The sequence below is a fragment of the Scyliorhinus canicula genome, chromosome 18, assembly GCF_902713615.1.
Source record: "Scyliorhinus canicula chromosome 18, sScyCan1.1, whole genome shotgun sequence".
Taxonomy (NCBI): Eukaryota; Metazoa; Chordata; class Chondrichthyes; order Carcharhiniformes; family Scyliorhinidae; genus Scyliorhinus; species Scyliorhinus canicula.
The window spans coordinates 29,736,669-29,760,496 of NC_052163.1; the positions used below are offsets into that span (position 1 = coordinate 29,736,669).

General features: G+C 42.4%; 1 protein-coding gene across 2 annotated transcripts in view; it reads right to left on the minus strand.

Annotated features, from left to right (window-relative positions):
- Positions 1 to 17,909: 17,909 nt before the first annotated feature.
- Positions 17,910 to 23,828, minus strand: part of dus1l (dihydrouridine synthase 1-like (S. cerevisiae)) — a 71,859-nt gene continuing 65,940 nt past the window's right edge. For both annotated transcript variants that reach the window (XM_038777082.1, XM_038777081.1), the window contains exons 13-14: positions 20,569 to 20,644; positions 17,910 to 19,580 (exon numbers count right to left, since the gene is read on the minus strand). In XM_038777082.1, the coding sequence (XP_038633010.1) occupies positions 19,471 to 19,580; positions 20,569 to 20,644 (186 nt within the window). In that variant the 3' untranslated portion in view covers positions 17,910 to 19,470. The remainder of the gene's footprint in view (positions 19,581 to 20,568; positions 20,645 to 23,828) is intronic.

A 23,828-nucleotide genomic window follows, 5' to 3' on the forward strand; every position in this document is an offset into this window, starting at 1 on the left:
ACTCCAATGCTCTGAGATAAATACACTTCAGCTATTAGCACAATTTCAATGCTATATTTAGACAAATGTCCAAATCATTATCTTAACAGCCGTACAGAATACAGCAAGGTATTGGATTGAGGGGGAAAAATTCAACTCTACAGTTAAATTTGATACTTGGGTATAAATTGCCAGCAGAATACAACAAATCAATAGGAAATAATAGAATAAGTGTGAATACAGTACTTTGTAGTTACCATTTCTGTTCCATTTGACAAGAATTATTCACTTATTGATCTGACTATATTTCCACTAATTGGAGTGACCAAGCTTTAAAATGACCAAATTCATTAGGAATCATTTGAGCAAACGAGAAGTGACAGGTCCACAATTGAAAATCTCTTTCTGGCACAGTACAATTAAAACCCATTTGTCACTGGCGAAATTAATCTGGTGAGACGCATTTACCTATTACTTTCTTGTTTATGCCAAGCATAGGGTAGGCAGTGGCGTAGTGGTATTGTCACTGGACTAATAATCCAGAGTACTACTCTATGATCCCAGGTTCAAATCCCACCACTGCAGATAGTGAAATTTAAATTCAATAATTAAAAACAAATCTGGGTTTAAGAGTCCACATGAATTGATTGTTGGAAAGATCCGTCCTTTAGAATTTTGTGCTCAAGCTTCAAGAGTGAGTCTTCATTTCATTTCAAGGGGCAGCACGGTGGCATTGCTGCCTACGGCGCTGAGGACCAGGGTTCGAATCCCGGCCCTGGGTCACTGTCCGTGTGGAGTTTGCACATTCTCCCCGTGTCTGCGTGGGTTTTACCCCCACAACCCAAAGATGTGCTGGTTAGGTGGATTGGCCATTCTAAATTGCCCCTTAATTGGAAAAAATAATTGGGTACTCTAAATTTTTTTTTAAAAGTGAGTCTTCAAAATAGATGCAAACTTATATATTTACTGGGTATGGGGATTTTTCTTGGAGAGTGAGGCCTTTGGTGTCTGTTGAAATCAGGCCTGATGTTTTACGACAGGAAGTTTGGTTAATTTAGGGAAGGAAATCTGCCATTCTTATCAGGTCTGGCCTATATGTGACTCCAGACCCACAGCAATATGGTTGACTCTTAACTGCCCCTCAAGGGCAATTAGGGATGGGCAGCAAATGCTGGTGCAGCCATGAACAAATAAACAAAATAAACAAACCTGAGTTTGACCACATAAATTTATTGTGACAAAGAGGTGTTATGATACGAGATGGCAGCATCAGATAGTAGTTATTCTGTTGCTCTTTAAAATGTATTGATTAATCAATACAATTAGTTGCTGCGCAGTTCCTCGTTAGTATAGTGGTTAGTATCCCCGCCTGTCACGCGGGAGACCTGGGTTCAATTCCCCAACGGGGAGTTTGTACCTCTCCTGGCAGAAGACGGCAATCCTTTTGGGCAGCACGGTAGCATAGTGGTTAGCACAAATGCTTCACAGCTCCAGGGTCCCAGGTTCGAATCCCGGCTTGGGTCACTGTCTGTGTGGAGTCTGCACGCTCTCCCCATGTGTGCGTGGGTTTCCTCCGGGTGCTCCAGTTTCCTCCCACAGTCCAAAGATGTGCAGGTTAGGTGAATTGGCCAGGCTAAATTGCCGTCAGGGGCCAAATTGCCCTTAGTGTTAGGTGGGGTTACTGGGTTATGGGGATAGGGTGGAGGTATAGGCTTGGGTAGGGTGCTCTTTCCAAGAGCTGGTGCAGACTTGATGGGCCGAATGGCCTCCTTCTGCACTGTATATTCTATGAAAAGTGCAAAGTTAATGTGCTACAGTTTAATCTGAAAAATATCTTAAATGTGATTCTTAACTGCCAACAGAGTCAAGAAAGAAGTGCACCCAAATCAATCATCTTATAAAAGGGTTGTTTGAGAGGTGGGAAAAGGCTGTTGAATCAGTTTAGACCACAAATCATCCAGAATTCTCCATTTAATAGTCTTTATCAACTTGCATTTGGTTTATAGAAAGCACTCTATCTGGATGCATCACAGCATGATATGGCAATTGCTCAGCCCAAGACCGCAAGAAACTTCAGAGAGTCGTGAACACAGCCCAGTCCATCACACAAACCTGCCTCCCATCCATTGACTCCATCCACACCTCCCGCTGCCTGGGGAAAGCGGGCAGCATAATCAAAGACCCCTCCCCACCCGGCTTACTCACTCTTCCAACTTCTTCAGGCAGGAGATACAAAAGTCTGAGAACACACAAACAGACCCAAAAACAGCTTCTTCCCCGCTGTTACCATACACCTAAACGACCCTCTTATGGACTGACCTCATTAACACTACACCCCTGTATGCTTCACCCGATGCCGGTGTTATGTAGTTACATTGTGTACCTTGGATTGCCCTATTTTTTATTTCCTTTTCGTTTCATGTACTTAATGATCTGTTGAGCTGCTCACAGAAAAATACTTTTCATTGTACCTCGTACACGTGACAATAAACATAATCCAACCCAATCGAATAAGATTTCATGCCATAAAAATATGGAGTAAATATGAATAATTATGATGTATAATGAAGCATGATAATTTACATTGTACATAAATGTGGGTTGTGCACAGTATAGAACATAGAACAGTGCAGCACAGAACAGGCCCGTCAGCCCATGTTGTTGTGCCGACCATTTATCCTAATCTAAGATCAACCTAACCTACATCCCTTCAGTTTACTGCTGTCCATGTGCCTGTCTGAGAGTCGCTTAAATGTCCCTAATGACTCTGACTCCACCACCTCTGCTGGCAGTGCATTCCACACACCCACCACTCTCTGTGTAAAGAACCTACCCTCTGACATCTCCCCTATACCTTCCTCCAATCACCTTAAAATTATGTCCCCTCATGATAGCCATTTCCACCCTGGGGAAAAGTCTCTGGCTATCCACTCTATCCATGTGTCTCATCACCTTGTACACCTCTATCTGGTCAGCTCTCTGCCTTCTTTGCTCCAGTGAGAAAAGCCCTAGCTCCCTCAACCTTTCTTCATAAGACATACCCTCCAGTCCAGGCTGCATCCTGGTAAATCTCCTCTGTACCCTCTCCAAAGCATCCACATCCTTCCTATAATGAGGCAACCAGAACTGGACACAATATTCCAAGTGTGGTCTAACTAAGGTTTTATAAAGCTGCAGCAAAACCTCGTGGCTCTGAAACTCAATCCCCCTGTTAATCAAAGCCAACACACCATACGCCTTTAACAAGCCTCTCAACCTGGGTGGCAACTTTGAGGGATCTATGTACGTGGACCCCAAGATCCCTCTGTTCCTCCACACTTCGAAGAATCCTGCCTTTAACCCTGTATTCAGCATTCAAATTCGACCTTCCAAAATGAATCACTTCACATTTATCAAGGTTGAACTCCACCTGCCACTTCTCAGCCACCTCTGCATCCTTTCAATGTCCTGTTGTAACCTGCAACAACCCTCAACACTATCTACAACTCCCCCAACCTTCGTGTCATCGGCAAACTTACTAAGACACCCTTCCACTTCCTCATCCAAGTCATTTATAAAAACCACAAAGAGCAGAGGTCCCAGAACAGATCCTTGTGGGACACACTGGTCACCGACCTCCAGGCGGAATACTTTCCATCCACTACCACCCACTGTCTTCTTTCGGCCAGCCAATTCTGTATCCAGACAGCCAAATTTCCCTGTATCCCATGCCCCCTAACTTTCTGAATGAGCCTACCACATCCTCAAAGAATTCCATGAGGCTTGTGAGGCATGACCTGCCCCTCACAAAGCCATGCTGACTATCTTTAATCAAACTATGTTTTTCTAAATAATCATAAATCCTATCTCTCAAAATCCTTTCCAATATTTTGCTCACCACAGACATAAGACTGATGGGTCTGTAATTCCCAGGGATTTCCCTATTCACTTTCTTGTTCAGGGTAACAATATTTGCCTCCCTCCAATCATCCGGTACTACTCCAGTGGAGAGTGAGGATGCAAAGATCATCGCCAATGGTGCAGAACTCTCCTCCCTCGCTTCCCGTAGTAACCTTGGGTATATCCTGTCAGGCCCAGTGGACTTATCTATCCTGATGCTTTTCAAAATTTACAGCACATCCTCCTTCTTAATATCAACCTGTTCGAGTCTATTAACCTGGTTCACACTGTTCTATGGGCAACACGGTCCCTCTCTCTAGTGAATACTGAAGCACAGTATTCATTTAGGGCCTCCCCCATCTCCTCAGACTCTAGGCACAAGTTCCCTCCACTATCCCTGATCGGCCCTCCTCTCACTCTGATCATCCTCTTATTTCTCACACAAGTGTAGAACACCTTGGGGTTTTCCCTAATCCATCCCGCCAGGGCTTTTTCATGCCCCCTTCCACCTCTCCTCAATCCATTTTTGAGTTCCTTCCTGGCTACCTTGTAACCCTCTAGAGCCGAGTCAGGTCCTTGCTTCCTCAACCTTACATAAGCTTCATTCATCCTCTTGACTAGAAGCTCCACTTTTCTTGTCATCCAAGTATATAATGACAATAAAGAATGGATGAAGATTAAATTTACTGTACTGTGGGAGATATATTATATGGGCCTTGGAAGTGAGAATACCAATCCTGCAGCAATTATAATTATGGAAAATCAGGACTTATACCTGAAGCATGTGATCAGAGTTTGATTGAACAAAGGTTTCCCATATCCATCCTTTGCACAAAAAGAGGTTTGTTTCTGGGTTTTTTTTCATTCTTGGGATGTGAACATTGCTGGCTGCGCCAGCATTTGTTGCCCATCCCTAATTGCCCTTGAACTGAGTGACTTGCTCAGCCATTTCAGTGGGGGCAGTTAAGAGTCAACTGCATCGCTGTGTGACTCTGGAGTCACATATAGACCAGGCCGGGTTTCCAGTGGACTTATCTATCCTGATGCTTTTCAAAATTTCCAGCACATCCTCCTTCTTAATATCAACCTGTTCGAGTCTATTAACCTGGTTCACACTGTTCTATGGGCAACACGGTCCCTCTCTCTAGTGAATACTGAAGCACAGTATTCATTTAGGGCCTCCCCCATCTCCTCAGACTCTAGGCACAAGTTCCCTCCACTATCCCTGATCGGCCCTCCTCTCACTCTGATCATCCTCTTATTTCTCACACAAGTGACGGCAGATTTCCTTCCCTGAAGGACATTAGTGAACCAGATGGGCTTTTACGACAATCGGCAATAGTTTCATGGTCATCAATGGGCTTTTAATTCCAGATTTTTATTGAAGTCAAATTTCACCATCTGCCATGGTCAGATTCAAACCTTGGAGACCAGAGCATTACCCTGAGTCTCTGAATTACTAGTCGAGTGACAACACCACTACGCCACCACCTCCCCACGCCAGTATTGGTGCATTTTTTAAAGCCCCGTGACAAATCAATTGCTGTAATTGCCACCTCTGGGTGGGAAAAAGCAACAACCCGAGCTAAAAGATCAATGTCATTTGAAAATTTTGTTGTGTTTTGCGTCGTGATCCAGAAGCAACTGCAAAAAATCCAGTGGACGTTGGCATCTCAGCCATACCCTTGTCACAGGCCAGTATGTTATGTGAAGGACATAAATATTATCTGCCTGCTGCTCCAGAGGAAGCTCCCTTGTTCCATTCTTCATGGTGGAGACCCAGCATTTCCAAGCCTTTGTCCCATTCCTGACTGACTTTGTTTATTATGCCGCACGGGCACACTCTCAGCTCAGGAGATCTGGGAACTATGGGTTATTCAGCAACTTCACACTGGGCTGTGGCACTTTCAGGCAGTCCCATTAAAGCCTGAATTCCAAGGACCACATTGCCTGTTTCTGTGGAAATCACTCCATATGCTTAATATTCATATATTGAGCTTCTGAAAATAAAATGGTGGTACATTGGGTATCTCCTCCACCCCATCACTGCATAAGCCTAGCACACTGACTGAGAGAGAGTAGTTTGAAAGCAGATGGGTGAGAGTGAAGAAAAAAGGAAAATACGGCAGCAGTTTAAATACAAAATCCAGATTTTAATGGGAGCTCTCCTCATTCTCTGGTGCTGAAACCATACCTGAAAATTAAGGAGCACAGGTCTAACGGCTAGCAAATATCTCTACTCAATTTCAAAATCGGCATCAAATAATTAATAATGTGGCAGGCTACTGTTTTCAGGGTTTAAATCCTTTTCATAGTTTAAAGTATTTTAAAGAAAATGTCAAAACTACTAATAATCTTCACAGATGAACAAATCAAGATAGCTTTTTTAATAACTGTGGTGCCTATCTTTGAACATTTATATCTTTACATGCTTAGTGGAACAAACATTTTCATCTCCAATAAAATTATTCTTTTTATTGATTTTCCAAAACACTTAACTAATTGTTTAACTTTATCCAACCATCAAAATTGAATTCTAAAGGACCACATCATTATTTAAGTCCAAGGGTGGTATCATGAGCGGTGCAGGCTTGGAGAGCTGAAGAGCCTGTTCCTGTCCTGTATTGTTCTTTGTTAACACAGATGGGGTGGCAGGGTGGCACAATGATTAGCACTGCTGCCTCGCAGCTCTAGGGACCCAGGTTTGATTCTGGCCTTGGGTAACTGTGTGGATTTTGCGCATTCTCCCCTTGTCTGCGTGGGTTTCTTTCGGGTGCTCCGGTTTCCTCCCACAGTCCAAAGATGTGCAGGTTAGATGGATTTGCCAAGCTAAATTGCCCCTTGGAATGAGGTTTCAAGAATAGGATGGGGGATTGGGCTTAGGTAGTGTGGTCGTTCAAAGGATCGGTGCAGGCTCGATGGGCCAAAATGGCTTCCTTCTGCAATGTGGTGAATCTTTGGTTCTATGAGATTTGGAACAATTATGTTTCAAAATGGTATAAACATGCTGCAAATATGCTTCAATGAATGATACAATCCATAGGTAAGCTAAATGATAGATAGGATGGATTTATGCAACAGATGCATGAACTTTCAAAATGTTTTCATTGTATAGATAATAAATTGCAAATAAATCTTAATTCAGGAAATTACTATCAGTTGCTATCATTGAAGGGGAGAATGAGGGAGTCAGGAAATCCACAGGAAACCTATCTGTATAGATCTTCACTCATTTGCTTTCATGTGCCAATTTCCAGTTGGATGTTTAACAGCACTCACTGAAAGCAGGTGAGAATTTTATTTGATATAAAACACATTGCAATGTCGTGCTTGAGAGCATGAGTGCAATCTACAAAGATTTTCACTGGAATGCCCTGTGCTTTGAATTTGACCTCGAAGCTCTCATTTCCATCGTGCCAAGAAATCAGATAGTGAATTATTTTTGAAAAATGTCTAAAAGTAGAGAATGCATCCCTAAATTGGTGCGAGGTGTTACTTTCAGCCTATCTTGAATCTGGCTTTATTTGCAAGTTTTTACCCAAATCAAGTTTGTGCAATAGGTTAATGGTCCAGAAGACATTCTCAAGGCTTCTGGCATGCAGCCAATGGGGATAACACAAAATGACCATCAAGGACACTTCAATCTTGAACATTAATCCCTCGTGTTCATTCCAGTTTTTCAACAGAGTTGAACGTTTTTCAGCATCTGCCAATCTGCAGTACATTAATGTATCAAGCTGGTGATTGCCAGGATAAACAATTCTGTCACTTTTCCCACAGCCCAATGAGAGGATTGTGTTGTGTTTGTACATGACAGATTTCTACAAAGTCCAGGGCATCAGTAATTACATCCATGTAGCCCAGTGACTCGACCAGAATTATAGAACCTTTATGAACCACAATGTATTAATGATCAGGTTGGCTGCAAACCATCAACATAAGCAGAAAATTTCAAAGCGGATGAGTTCTCACTTACTAGTAGTAGTCACTGAAGTGGTTGTGTTCAAGAGTTGAGCATCAAACTTGATTAGAATAAACTGGATCACCAACAAAAAACACAATAAACATCTTGAAGCAGCAGCTGAGCTATTCTCACATAATAGCCGCAGCCAGTTTTCCAAGACCATGAACTATAACTTTGCCAAATGGTGACAAACATGCAGCAGATGATCGACAACATCCACTTATTGCCAAGAGCTGAGCAAGACAGAAAGCTATGAGGAACTTCTGAGGAACCATGGGCGCGATTCTCCGCTGCCCACGACGGGTCGGAGAATAGCGGGAGGGCCTTCCCGACATTTTTACCGACCTCCCGCTATTCTCTCCCCCCCCCCCCCCCCCAACGGCCGCCCCACGACACGAATCGCTGCACGAACAGCGATTCTCCCCGGGCCGATGAGCCGAGTTCCCAGACCTTTACGGCCGTTTTCACGAACGCAAACACACCTGCTCTCACCGTTCGTGAAAACGGCCGCAAAGTGCCGTCCCGGACAACCATGGCACCGATTGGCACGGCCGCACCACGGGCCTGGGATCGGTGGGCACCGATCGCGGGCAGCGGGTCCGATACCCGCGCACTATTTGTTCCTCCGCCGCCCCACAGGATCAGTCCGCGGGGCGGCTCAGGGGCATGACGGCCCGCGCATGCGCGGGTTTGACGCATCTGCGCGATGACGTCATCCGCGGGTTGGAGCCGCCCAACCCGCGCATGCGCGGCTGAGGTCATCATGCGCGTCAGCCGCCGTGACGCTTGGCGCGCGGGCTTAACGACGGTCGCTAAGCCCGCGATGCCATGCTTCTCGGGGCCACGCTGCTAGCCCCTCCCGGGGGGGGGGGGGGGGGGGGAGGGGAGAATCGGGTCCCGGGAGGGGGCGCGGAGGCTGCCGTGAAACATGGCCAGTTTCACGGCAGCCTTTAGGACTCTGCGCATTTGCGGAGAATCGCGCCCCATATTGCAAGCAGCAAGACTCATTTGCTAGTCTCTTATTGGGAGAATGCAGAAGCATGATACTCCCAATAAACAAACAGTCCTCGCCACATGTCAATTTAAATGGCAAAATGGACCATCACCAGCAGCAGCTTAACTCAGCTACAATAAAACCAGAGGATGTAGAATCAGAAGTAGGCCATTTGGCCCATCAAATCTGCTCCACATTCAATAAGATCATGACTGATTTGATAGGATAATCCTCAACTCCACTTTCCCCATAACCCTTACTGATTAAAAACCTATCTCAGCCTTGAACATACTTAATGACCCAAGTGCTACAGTCCTCTGCGGTAAAGATTGCCACAAATTCACTACCCTCCGAGAGAAGAAATTCCTCCTCATCTCTGTCTTAAATGGGCGACCCCTTACCCTGAGATTATGCCCTCTGGTCCTAGACTCTCCCACAAGGGGAAACAACATCTCAGCATCTACACTGTCAAGCTGCCTGAAAATTCTATGTCTCAATGAGGTTGCCTCTCATTCTTCTAAACTCCAATAAGTCAAAGCCCAACCTACTCAACCTTTCCTCATAAAGTAAATCGCTCCATAACCTGGATCAACTGAGTGAACCTTCTCTGGACTGCTACCAGTGCTATGAATATCATTCCTTTCTTCTGTTGCTACCTTTTTTACCATCATCCCAAGAAAACTAGAAAAGAGTGTAATCAAATCAATTTAGTATTTTTATAATAGATTAATGTACATGACTTAGAATTTATTAATCCATTGTTCACTAATGGTGTTGGTATATGTTTGGGTTACCCGTGTTCCTCCCCAAAGGTAGAAGTGAAGTGGTTGCCGTATAAATGTCAAGTGGGGTCACTTAGGAGTTAGGTGGCCTCCTTGTGTTTGAGTGAGATGTGCCTCTGCAACTTGCTCAGTTAACTGCCTCATCATTTGCTCTTTCTGGCACACACAATAACATTTGGGCAAAGTTCTTTGACAGTTTTCATATAACACCATTATAAAGGGCAACAGCCTTATCTGTGCCCAGAGATGGATTTCCAGTTAGTGGGGCCCTGGTCTTGGCTTCAAGTTCAGTCCCCCCACTCCTCGCCCCGGGACCTGAAGGCCACCCTCCACACACTCTTTCTTCCCTCACCCCTCAGACACACAATCCCTCTCCCCCCCCCCCAACTCTTCGCATGCTCTCTCTCATCCACCCACACTCTCTCTTCCCCACGCACCCACACTCACTCTCCCATCCACTACCCTCACATCTCTACCCCCCCCCCCCCCCCCCCCCCCCCCCCCCCACACCTCCTTCATCAGTGGTGTGGTGGTAAATTTTGAGGCGAGAAGCTTGAAATACATGGGCATACAGGTCATTTAATTTCTTGATCTTCTATTACATTGTTTTCCTACATATTGATCATTTGAGTCCCCAGGCATCAGTAAAACTATTCTTTATAAGTGAAAATTATTAGTGCCATTTGCTGTTTTATTCCGAACCATAAATCATTACTCTTTAGCATAGTAGAATCTAAGATGTAATTCAAGCCTATTAAAGAGATGAATTACAGAGCATTAGTTACAAGATATGGAACAAAACTGGGCAAATAGAGTTTAGGTACAGATCAGCCATTATGGTTGAAGAAGTTCAAGGGCCTGAATGGTCTGCTTTTATTCCTATCTAGATATCAATAAATGGAGATTGGCACGTGTGCAAGCATTCACACTGTTTCTCCAGTAAATTCAAACTAGTCCATATTTCAAAGAACTATTAGCCAGCTAAATTAATGGTTTACATACTTGTAAGGACCCTCTTGTGATCCCTTGTCTAATCCTTATGACATTTTAATGCCTTCCCTGCTTTGAACTGAATCCCCCCCTGCAAGCTGCTATGTGGACTGATCTTGCGGATCCCCTTTGATTCAGCATGCTTCGTGGCATAGTCCGTAATATCATTTTGAGAGACTCGGCTGCCAGCCAATCACCTCTTCTGGAATTCCAGACCTTTTCATACTTTCACTGGTGATTGGTCAAGGACTTCAGAATGTTCTGGAGGACACAGGCAAGCCATTTTGTAAAGTAGTTTCACTTTGGGGCTTAGTCCTACGAGGCAGCAAAACAGATCTCCGTCTCAGCTCAGTGATTTAAACTGTTCCAGCCATGCCGGTGGAAGTCACTCCTGTTTAAAAGCCGGCAGACAGTTGTCAGGTCTGAGAGAATTTAAAATCTCTCTTTGGGAGTGCTGGTGATGTAAAATACCCTTTCTCGCAGCTAAGGCTGGCAATTAAAGTACCCTCCAGCCAGCCTTTGAATGTTCCACTTCTGAGTAAAAGGCTAGGAAGCTGAAACGGATTTTTCTCAGATGTTTCATAACTGAAATGATGAGAAATAGGACAACATGGCTCGTTCTCTCAGAGCTGTGCAGTTACAATGATGGAGTAGCTTCCTTCTGTGTTGTGAAATTCTCTGGTTCCCACATGCAAATGGGATGTCATCTCAAGAAAACAGCTAACGATCAAATTAATTACTTCTCAACATGCTGGGCTGCACCCTCAACTAGCTTTTCCCTCCCATATTATCTATTGGATAATGTAACACACCATAACTTCTAACCAATTATCATTCCATAATATCCGCAGCTAACTTAAGGTATTGTGATTGTGTTCCAAATAGGATAAACAAAGTGACAAAACTTCTACAGTATAAACCTATAAACCTCTATATTCTTAAAGAATTTGGCATTACATGACCCAAGTCTTCACCTTTACAAAATATTTATTAGATTTAGAAATCTAATGAGGTCAGTCCTAGTGTGGAGATTCTGTAATAGATGTCATTGCTTGACTTGTTCCTGCTTGTGATAACACAAAGGAAGAAAGGATATAAATCGATAAACAGGATCCATTGTTCTTTTACAGAACACAGGCTTAGATTGAACTGACTTGACCTCAGCTTAATGCTAAGATGAGCGATTTACCTGCAAAATGTGTTCCTTTCTCCCATGAGGCTGGTGGCGCACTCCTGTAGTCAACTCCACTGGTGGAGATGGCTGTCAATGTTGGCTCACACTTGAACGAATGGGCCTATTTCCTGGACGCATACAGGGTTCCCACACACTAACTCACTCTGTCACTCCCACACACAAAGATGGCAATCAGCCTTTTCCTACTGGGGGATGGGGGTAAGGAGATATGCAGGGTGGAGGGCTTGAAGAGGAGGGGATTGGAGCGAAGGAAGATGGGATTGGAGTGAAGGAGCAGGGATGGGGTGTGAGGAAGGGATTTGATGAAGATGGGGGGGGGATGGGGTGATGAAGGAGGAGGATGGGGGTGATGAAGGTGGGGGGATGGGAGTGAAGGAAGGGGGGCTTGAGGGGTGGTGAGGGAAGGAATTTGGGGGTGATAAATGAGATGGGGTGTGAAAGAGGGGAGGATAATTGTGGCATGGGATGGGAGGAATGAGATAGAGACGATTAAACACCTGTGATTTTGATTCAAACTGCCAGGTCTGGGATGTACAGGTGCACACCTCCAGTCCAGCCCATTCAACAGCCATTCCTGCTTTGGCTTTCTCAGTTCGAACTACTGAACGCTGGGCACGAATTAGCACTCCATCAGGCACAATGTGCTGCGACTGTCTCCCTCAATTCCACACTGTTGCTCCTCACTGTGCAAATGCCTGCCCACATGCAGCATGGGCACTGTAGATCCGATCGGATGAATGTCTCCAGTGTCTGTGCAGAACTGAGGGGTGCGGAAGGTCAGATAAATCTTGCCCTCTCACCTGTGCCTGCTCACAATACTGACTGACCTTTGACTTGTTTGGTGGGGGGGTTTGCAATATATGATTTTACCTGAATGGCTGTTAACATTACAGAGCCTGTATTTTGGGCCCCCTGTGCCAGGGCACAGTGTGTTTCATTGTAAATCTGCCAGTCTGTGCTTAATTGACTAATGATACTTCTTCCTGACACTGCAGTACCTCCCTGAGCAATAAAGGAAATTTGTAAAAGCCCTTTGTATACTACTCCTCAACATTTGATTTCACCTGCACACCAAGGCCAGATAAAGCACACTAATGGAGATTGGAACCGGAATGTGGGTTTCAACAGCTGTAGATGAGCATTCACGAGGTACGCTATCATTGTTGAGGCCCTCAGTCTCTGTGAAGATGACCCTGGAGTTGACAAGTGCTCCTTGTTGGGCTGCAGTTTCATTAGCCACAAGTGCAGAGATTTAATTATTGACTTCCTCCACAATTACCTCTCAACATAAAATAAGGTTTTAATGACCCTATGTGACTGGAAAATATCAAGTGCTCAGGTAAGGCCATTTTTATTTGCGAAGCAGGTCCCATAATGTCCAGTTCCCAAGGCTTTACAAGTTAAGTAAGAAGTCTTACAACACCAGGTTAAAGTCCAACAGGTTTGTTTCAAACACGAGCTTTCGGAGCACGGCTCCTTCTTCAGGAGATTCACCTGAAGAAGGAGCCGTGCTCCGAAAGCTCGTGTTTGAAACAAACCTGTTGGACTTTAACCTGGTGTTGTAAGACTTCTTACTGTGCTCACCCCAGTCCAACGCCGGCATCTCCACATCATGTTTACAAGTTAAGGCATAGGCTGACCCTTTGATCAATAGGTTTCTGCCACCTGTTCTTTGCTCTGCTTCACTCAGGTTTTCGTTTCACTTCTCTCCCAAACTAAAAAATAAATACTCTCATCATTTCTGTTCTGTGCTGTTCACACAGCCAGACTTTGGAAACTTTAGACTCTGTACTTAACAATTACCATTATGATGTCAGTTGCCATGGGAAACTAAAGTAGAATTTACTGCCCTTCATGGCATCATTATTTACCTCCATTCAGCTTACTTTTCCATTTATATTCCATTCAGGGAGTGGAAAATCAAGTAACAATGAAAAGGTAAAAGTGATGCATCAAGTAAATTTACATTTGAAAGCAGAAAGTGAACTAAGACTTTCTCCATTTTGTCATATTCATTCCAAATGCATGAATTGTCTGTCTTTGTTGATCAAGGAACCGTTTCTATCTTTTCGATTACACAAGATTTGCCTTTAGACTGAAAGAAAACCATGCGTTGAACAAAGATCGTTTTCCCACCACAGGGTTTCCAAATGGGCCCTTCACATTTATTTCAATGCATTTGGCTCAAATTGGTTTTGCTTTAATGTATAGGTGCACAGAAAACAAATTATAAATTAAGAACATTAATCAGGTATCATTTACTGGTTCACTGTCAACATATTAAGAGCATCAATTCATTGTACATGCTGGCTGAGAAAAGACAACCAGACTTTTTGAACTATAATAAATTGCCAATATCTTAATTCTATACTGTGAATCCCATCGACTTTCTTAAAAATAGGAAGGTGGGGCGAATTGTTATTATTTTATTTCTAACTTATTCTTCTTGTAGTTGTGGCCTCCAGGCTTACAACCATTTAAATAACTTGCTCAATTTCTCCCAACTACTCATGCCTTTCAGTATTTTATTGACCTGCATCATGTCCAGTTATCAATCTTATTTTCTCCAAAGGCACTTGATAATTTTTCTCTTCATCTTCTAATTTGTGTCAATGGCCCTGTAATATACATAATGTGCCAAAATTACATATGGTATTTCTTACAATGAGTATAATAGTTTTACATGTACAAACATAAGGAAAGGGAGAGTGAAAACACTTAGGTCTATTGTACACATGCCATTCACTAACTGGTGCAGCTGTGCTGAACCCTTCCCAAGCACCAGCATAAATAAAAACTCTGTCAATTTTCCGGAAAAAGTTTCCTCAAGCTGAAGATAATCAGGGAAGTTTGATGGGAAATATGATCAACCATGATGTCTTGCTACTTGAAACTAAATAATACACCCCCCCAATGATCTCTTCTTTCCGAATTTGTCAATTCCCTTCTTCAAGAACTACAGCAAAACCATATCTAGGCACATCTACCCATCCACTCTGTGACCTCCATTGCCATCTCCATCAAGAAGTGTGATGAGCTCATGCATTTCTTTGTCACAAAACAATGTTCAACCTGCACTGCTGCTTCCCCCATTTGCCCAGCCCAGCATGACAAACCTCCCCTACCCCCTATGCCCTCACCTTGAATCTCTATAGATTCCCTCACATCTCCCGTTACCTATTCTCTTTGTTCATTATTATCAAGAGACCCATTTCTTGCTTCCTTGAGCTCATTCCATTCATCTGCTAACTACAGAACCTTTTATGGTCCTTGTGCCAGCTGACATTTTAAATGGTTTCCTTTCCTCATGGAGGGTCATCCTCCCTTTCAAAACTAGGGTTATAACCACCCCCCCCTCAAAAAGCCTACAGTTCACCCTGTGAACCAATAACAAGCAACACTCCAGCAATTTAGAATATATTAATAATGTTGCAGAATTGGGTATGTAATTGAAAAATTAATTTCAACATAGAGAAGGAGCAAGCATTGCATTTTAGCAAGAAAAGTTAGGAACTTGTACGTTATTTAGAAAATAAGAATCTAAATGGGGTAGAGTGGTCTGAGAATACAGCTCAGGCATCAGCTTCCGGGTTAGAGAGTTTGGGGTTCACAAGCCTCCCTCCAGGGATTCAGAAGAAAATTCTAGGCCGAGACCCCAGAGCGATACTGAAGGAATTGGTGCAATGACAGAGGTTCCGTCTTTCAGATGCGACATTAAACCCAGGCCCTTTCTGCCTTCTCGAGCGGATGCAAAATATCCATGACATTGTTTCAAAGAAGAACAGTGGAGCAATCCCTGGCGTTCTGGCCAATATTTATCCCTCAACCAACATCATGAAGACAGATGATCTGGTTAATATCACATTGCTGCTTGTGGGTGTTTGCTGAGTGCCAATTCACTGCCATGCTTCCTCCATTTGAGAAATATTTCAGTGGCTGCGTCAAAGGACATTCCTTGATTGTGGAAAGCATTATTCAAATTCAAGTTTCCCCCCCACATATAAACATGGAAAGTCATGATAAAGGTTAATATGGCTATATTAAAAGCAAAGCAAGCACTAGGATTCATTTGTACAGGGAAAGAAGTAGAGAAATTATGTTGAACCTGTATGTAACCTTGGTTATACCACACTTGAGGACTACTGTACAGTTCTGATCACCATGTTGTTAAAAGCGACATGAGAGGCACTGGACGTCTGATGATTTATAAGGATGAGACCAGAACTGTGCTTTTACACCCATCAGAAAAGATGAACAGTCTAGGTGTCTTTTCTCATGAAAAGAGAAGGCTGAGGGATGGAGGTTTTTAAAGCTATGAAACATTTTGATAAGGCAGACGCAGAGTGTGTTTCCATGAGTGGGAAAGAACAACGTTAGAGGCTATCAATATAAGATTGTCACCACAAAATCATTTAGGGACGTCAAAAGACAGTTTATTTGAGAATAGTGAGAATACTGGTTACCACAGGGAATAGTTGAGGTGAACCAAATAGATGCATTTATGGAGAGACTAGTTAAGCATATAAGGCAGCAAAGAATAGAAGGTTATTCTGAATTTAAGAAGAATGGGGGGGGGCGATTGAGTGGAAGATTACCACAGAAATTTCTGCACTGTACATTCTTTGCACTTCATCCTTGTATTTAAATCTTTGATGGTGCCATGACTCTGTAGTCCTGCAACCGCCTCCAGCCCTACTCACCCTGGGTTGACAAAAGAAGTTATGTAAACAAGTTCCTTATCAAACATGTGTAATTTTCACTAAGATTGAGCAAGAATAAAAATTCAAGTGAAAGGAATAATTATACACAAAATTGAAGCTTTATTAAATATTTCCAAGGAAAATATTAAGTCACCAAAATTATAAATTTGCCATTGAACAGTTGCTATTCTGACAAACTTTTTCCTTAAGCCTTGCACAAAAAATAGTTTAAAATCTTGTTATAGAAATGCCATAATTCAGCACACCAGTTTTAACTTTCCTTATGTCAGCTGTCATCCAATGCCTATGTTATAAAACTTTTATTAAAACCCGTCAATCTTCCTCAAAGTCCTAGTGCTCAATGTATTTGTCCAGTCTCAAGGGGTAAAAAATAGTTAAGACCTAAAGCATAATTTAAAGGGAGCGGGAGGGGGGGGGGGGGGGGGGGGGGGGGGGAGAAAAGATGGGGTCAAATGATCAACAGCAGCAATTCAAAATGGATGGAAGCAAATCGGTGGCTCGGTTTACACATCCCTTGATTTATTTTTCTAATTCGCTATCGACCCATTTTTCCTGGTGGCCGTTGACCAATTTCTCCCTCTAAGAATTTGTGGGAACGTTGTTTGTGTATAGAAAATTAGTGTATTTCTACACTGCTAGTTAATATTTTAATGGCAAAGAATAAACCACTGCAGACCCTGGTGAATTATGGCTGGCGATCAGAGTATCTATAATAGTACCGATGCAATGAAACTACATGATTGCTTTATCCTTCCCTCACATCAATGCTGCACTTTGAACTTCAAGAGGCAACTGGATAAAAATGAGCTCAGCTAACAACTTTTGACTTGCATGCATTAATTATCAGTTAAACAGAAGTCATTTTCAGCACATGGAACTTTTGCCTCAATTTTATCCTATAACCAGCCAAACCATTCAATTGCGAACCAAATTTCATGTAATTAAAATTAAAATCAGAATATACCCATGAGATATTCTTAAAAGGCAAACTGATGTGTCAAATACCTTCAGGATCCGTGTACTCACTCAGCTGTCACCTATGAAACTGTGTTAAGTTTTACTTTTAAACGATTACATGCTTTTACAGATTACTCCAATTAATGTAACAGCAAATGAAGTCAGAACAATTTAATGCTGTGTACTTATTTCAGATGATATTTGCATTTCTTTGCTGCTCAAAGAAACAACAAATTTCAAGGGCAAGAATTTGGTCTTTTAAAATCACCTGCACAAAATTGCAGGCAGTTGTGAAATAATCCTTCAGTTATTGCCACTGTGGCAATGCACAAAATCATCCCTGTATCATTATATCAACATGCAAAGGTGAAGAGCAGCGCATACTTAAATATACACTCCAGGAGATCAGTTTGATCAGGCACCTCGTATCTTTTTTCTTGGGTCAGTAGGTCACAAGCTCATGCACTCAGTGCAGTAAAGATTAGCACAATTTCCAAAAGAAGTGTCGGTGTAAGTCACCTGGTACTGATGAACAAACCCATTGGAGGATTGCAGCAGCAAGTCCAAAATTAATGTGATATTATAATTTTCTACTTGCTTTAAAATGCCAATGGGTCAATTTTGCTTTGCAATGTGTGGGGATTTTTGTAGATTATCACAAATAAAACATACACGCCAAAAACCTCTTTCTCGGTTCTTGAAAATGTCCACAAAAGACTACGGGCGCGATCCAATGGCCACGCTGTGCTTGAAAAGCAGCTCGCTGGGGGTAACATGGCTGTTGAAAGCCATGAGACCCCACTCCCGGGATCTATCTGGCTCGCAATGCCTTGCAAGATTCAATGAGATCTCACGAGATGTTGCGATGTGAATCCCACCCACAACGGGCGGGATAATATTTTGGCAAATCTGCGTATTAGAGTGAGGCAGTAAGACTCACTCTAATGTGCAGATTCCCAAGGTACCTGAGGCTTTGGGATTCAACCCCTTTGCCTCAGAGATCTCGGGCAAGCGCCGTTTGGCACTGGTCCCCACAAACTGGGATCAGACAGAACGGCACTCGTGCGGGTCTCCCATGGCAGTGGAGGCTCCCAGCTGCATGCCCATTGGGCACTGCCAACCTGGCATTGCCAAGGTGTCCAGATGGCTCTTCCAGCTGGCATGGGCACTACCAAGGTGCCAAACTGGCATTTATTTGCTCTTGTGTGATTAGGCAGAGGTTGTCCCGTGTGGGTATTGGACATGACCGGGGACCCTACCATGGTGCGTTCGGGCTAGGGCGGGGATTGTTTCTGTGGCCTCGGAGATTGGGTTGCCATTTTTAAATGGTGTCCCGATCTCCCACTACAATGGGGGGTTCCGGCGAGCAGAGCTCCCTACTATATGAAACGAGGCTATGTGCAGCCTCGGCTGCGCGCTCCCCATTCAGGCCCCTGGCAAGTGCCGGAAAAACGTGGCTAAACGCGTTCACTTGGGGACTTTGTTCCTTTTTGGGAGAATTGTGCCCCAAGGTGATCAAGTGAAATCTATTAGGAACAGGGACCTAGGGAAAATTTCTAATTGCTATCAGATAAAAGCCATTTCTAACTATAATTACGGTTTCCCTTTATCTTTCTTTTGCACTTCGGTTCTCCAAATATTCGGTTCCTCCTGTATTTATATAAAAGCGGCCACTTAAAATTGTCATGAGGAGTGTACTTTCGTTAGTGATTTCAAATGTCATGCATTCTGTTATAATATTAGCCAAGAATTAAAATCAAGAGTGGCGACCAGGGTGCCTAATTTAGCTTATTGGGACATGGGAATACTGGGCTGTAATCACAACCAGCAAAATGTTGCTAATTGATAGAAATACTTCTTAGCGAAGTTCAAAAATAATTAACACTTGATCAAAGAAATGCCAACCTCGAGCCCTTTGCGCAAATACATATATTTGAGTGTGTGTGTGTGAGCAAATGTGTGTGTGACAGACCAGATTCCTTTTCAATTCACTGGGAAAGATGATTTCTTCAGGGATCCAAATGTTCATGAATTCTGTCCCCAGTCTCCAGTATTCCCTCTTCCATTAATTTCCACTTCAATCTCTTTTCGTGTTTGGTTTTGAAGAGTAATCCATGCCCTACCAATAACAAAAAATACACCAATTCATAAAAGACTAATCCATCAACTTCAGTCATAATATAATCAATTTCTCATCTATGCACAATTCTGGGCCCATTGTTTGAACATAGAATTAATTTGCAACATAACCAATGACTTGCATTTATATAATGTCATTAAAATGGTAAAACACCCCAAGGCACCTTACGATGGTATAATCAGACAGAAGGGGACAAAAAGCCAACTCAAAAGTTTGATTAAGGAAGTGGATTTTAAGGGGGAGTTAAAGGAAATGAGAGGAGTGCCCCTCAAGTTACAGAAAAATACAAGTGCAAATATTTGATGGGGCTGAGCAGGCTTAATATGTCATTGCTTAGGCCACAAATCACCAGGATACATGGATGGAGCATGTGGGGCCTCATGTTCCACCTTAATGTCAAGGACCGAACTGTGTCATTAGGATCTCAACTTGTATGGATAAAAGATCAACTGTTGCTGAGGAGTAGGCTGCGTTCAAAGTAACATTAGAGGTTCATTGTTACTGGAATGGAAAATCTACTGACTCCAATTTCATCTGCTTACTGACTGACTCATTAATCCAGTTTTAGTGAATCGAAACGGACTCAATCAAATTTCTAAACATCTTTAAATAAAGAACCAACCAAGTCCCATAAAGCCGAAAGAACATAGAATCCCTATAATACAGAAGGAGACCATTTGGCTCATCGAGTCTGCACCGAGCCTCTGAAAGAGCACTCTAGCCCTAACCCCGTGCATTGATCATTGCCAATCCATACCCTGTACATCTCTGGACATGATAAAAAGACCTTCACATCTTGGCTCGACCAGTCTTGTGGAAGCATACACAGAGACCCTGTTGCTTGACCTGAAATATTAACTCTACTTTCCCCTCTCCACAGATGCTGCGTGTTCTGCTGAGTGTTTCCAGCATTTATATCTCATACAATCGGGTCAAATTTTACACAGAGTGCTCAGCTTTTACTGACCTGCACAGTCAGCCAGCTCTTTGAAGGCTTTCTTCTTGCAGCACCCCCGACATAGGTTAAAGATGCACTTAGTCCCCTGTGGAACGTATCAGACAGGAAGAATATAGGCAGTAAGATTCAGAAAGCATACATAAAGCAAATACAATGCAAATGTATTATTTGCTGCAGCATATATATTCAAATATCTAGGTAAGAAATTATTATGAACCTTTTTCTACGACCAATCAAGATTACTGTTTCTAAATTTATTAAACTCAAAGCTCTGCAAATACAAGTTAATTTGCTGACATTGTGATTTTCTCTCTTAGCTTGGTAACTCAACAGCACGGTGAATACTATAAAACCCTAAATACATTTTTGCACACTAATCTTATTGTTAAGCTCTTTCCCCAACCAGCCAAATTTGGAACTTAAGTGGGGTGTCTGGCACCAAAGCCGCGATACTAAAATGTAATTTTGAAAAAAGCATAATCCAAAATCACAGTGCGAGAAATGTAAACTTTGTGACAATTAAATATAACTTGTACATCTGAGCAGAAGAGATATGGAGTTTAAGGGATTAATAGGAAAGAATCCTCTAAATCCCCACCTAAAGGATTTCTTTCAGAGGCTCTGAGACCATAGTTTTTGAAGGGCATTCAACCCTTATCATATTTAGCATTTTGACCACGCTGGTATGAAACCCATTAATGTAAGTAGCATGAATTAGAAAAAAATTGAGGCCCATTAGAAGTTCATTTCCCTCTAAATTTTCATTCGCCTCACCCTCCGAATGTATTTAGGTATACGGTCACAGCACTGTAGAGGCAGAATGGCGTAGCTATAATAAAAGGTAAAAGATGATCATCGTCAGAGTATATAATAGGGGTGATGTTTGTAATAAGCTTTGCATGGGTTTATGACTTGTTTGATGCCACTGAACTGCAACATTTATAGAAGGTGTGATGGCCCAGAAGAGAATCTCCAGACATACTTTGGGAGTTTTTGATGATTTACGTACCCTGCCAAAAACAGTGCATGTGTGTCACATTAATTTGGGGGGGACAGTGTGTGAAGAACTGGCATGTAAAAAGTGCGACCTCTTCTGCTGACACTTTGTTGTAATCATAAATATGAATATAGGTTGATTTTTGATCAGTGCAATAAAACCTGTATTTGAGGGTTTTTGGGATAAAATTCTTTCATGGAGGCAAAATATTGGTGTGGGAACGGAACTTCTACTTTTCAAAAGTAATACGGACAGATAAGATCTTACAGTATAGGAAAACAAAATGAATACTGTAGTAAAGAGATTTTGCCTTTGATACCTGTTAAATCCCAGTGCAATCTCAGTATACAATATGGCAATTGTTCAACTCTTCTCTTTTGCTCTCATCTCCCTTGCTTATTTTAGATAAATATTAACAATGGACTTAAAACCTGAATCCGTCACAGCATGTATTTCTCATCTTTATTTTGGGGTTGCTGGCTGGTTTTGCTAAATGTGTTGTTTTTGGCTGTGGTCAGTACCTGGCTGGTAATGGAAAGATCGTGGACTCTTAAATCTTATTTTATTTGTTTGTGCTGCAACAAAGTAGCATTAATCTTCCGATCTTACAGAATACTGAGAGGTCTATATAAAAGAGTGGACGTGGAGAGAATGTTTCCATTAGCAGGGGAAACTAAAACCCGAGGGCACAGCCTCAGTCTGAAGGGGTGATCCTTTAAAACCGAGATGAGGAGGAATTTCTTCAGCCAGAGGGTGGTGAATCTGTGGAACTCTTTGCTGCAGAAGACTGTGGAGGCCAAATCACCGAGTGTCTTTAAAACAAAGATAGATAGGCTCTTGATTAACAAGGAGATCAGGGGTTTATGGGGAGAATGGCTGAGCAAATGCGATGGGCCAAATGGCCTAATTCTGCTCCTACGTCTTATGGTCTCAGCAAAGGAATGTGAGAGATTCAGCAAGAATCTTAAAACTAGGAACCAGAATCAGTCAGTCCGGCTTGATCACAATAAGTCCATTTGGAAGAACCCAAAGCGAGCTGTTTTTTAAGATTGCATCAATCAAAACTGGTGACACAAAGTGAACTACAAATAAAATTTAAGAAACTCAACTGAAACCTCAAAGGAAGTTCCTCTCTTGGCACCAAGACTGCAGGAGAATATTCTATAATTACATTTTTGGTTCCAGAGTTAAAAAGTTCTCTATATTGTGATGATGAACTTTTCTGAAATGAATGAGTCAGACAATGGCGAAAAATAGAATCAGGGATGTAATAGCTTTCCAATGAGAAGTTAATGCTTTATTTGAGCAAAATGTTATTTCTTCCAAATTATTCCTCTTTACACAAAATTTGCAACAAATTGAAATTCAGCCCATGTCAGACTTCAATTCAACTCAAAAATCGCTGCATTTCAAAAACAGAAACTGCTCAGTAATGTCCAACAGTATTCTCAAAAATAGCCTGTTTGCAAATTACTATAGTCTGAATTTTGATTTGTTCTGAAACTCAGTCTGCATGCTTATTGTGCTTACTGCTGCCTCAGGTGAAACATTCTTGTAAAACAAACTGTAATGTATGCACAGTCTACCTGTCGATACTTGTACTACCATTTCTATATTAATGCGAGCAGGCTAGCCTGATTTTGGGAGACATCACAACTAAACCCCATTTATTCTCAAACTTTGAAACTGATGAATTTCATGCCGAGTCATAGCAAACAGAAACCAAGTCTTAAGCTCTACCCTGCAGTATTAATGCCAATGGATTTTTAATGATGAAAAATAATTAATATTTCACGATATCCCAATACAATACCATACCGGAGGGACACTACTTGGCGCCAATAAAATTTGCAGGTAGCGGTATACTGATCTATTAGTCTATTTAACTTGTTGAACATTAAGGCTATCCTTAATGTTTCTGAATATTCAGTTGTTTCTCCATTTGGGTAGCAAAAATTGTTCTCTTTCTAGAAGTATCATCTGTTCTTTCCTGTGATATCCTCTGTCACCCTTTTCCTTTTAAAAAGTGAATGACTCTCAAAACTGACTGCTACCCTTCATCTATTTGATCTCGTCAATTATTTGGGCCAGCCATGCAGGGGCTGTGAGGAAGAGCAATCTCGAATTTACGTAATGATCTAGAACTCGCTGCCGATGAAGATGGTGAAGTGGAGACAATTAATAATTTCAAAAGGAAATTGGATGGGTGATTGGAGAAAATAAACTTGCAGGGTTAGGGTGATAAGAGTGTGGAAAATAGGACAGATTGGAT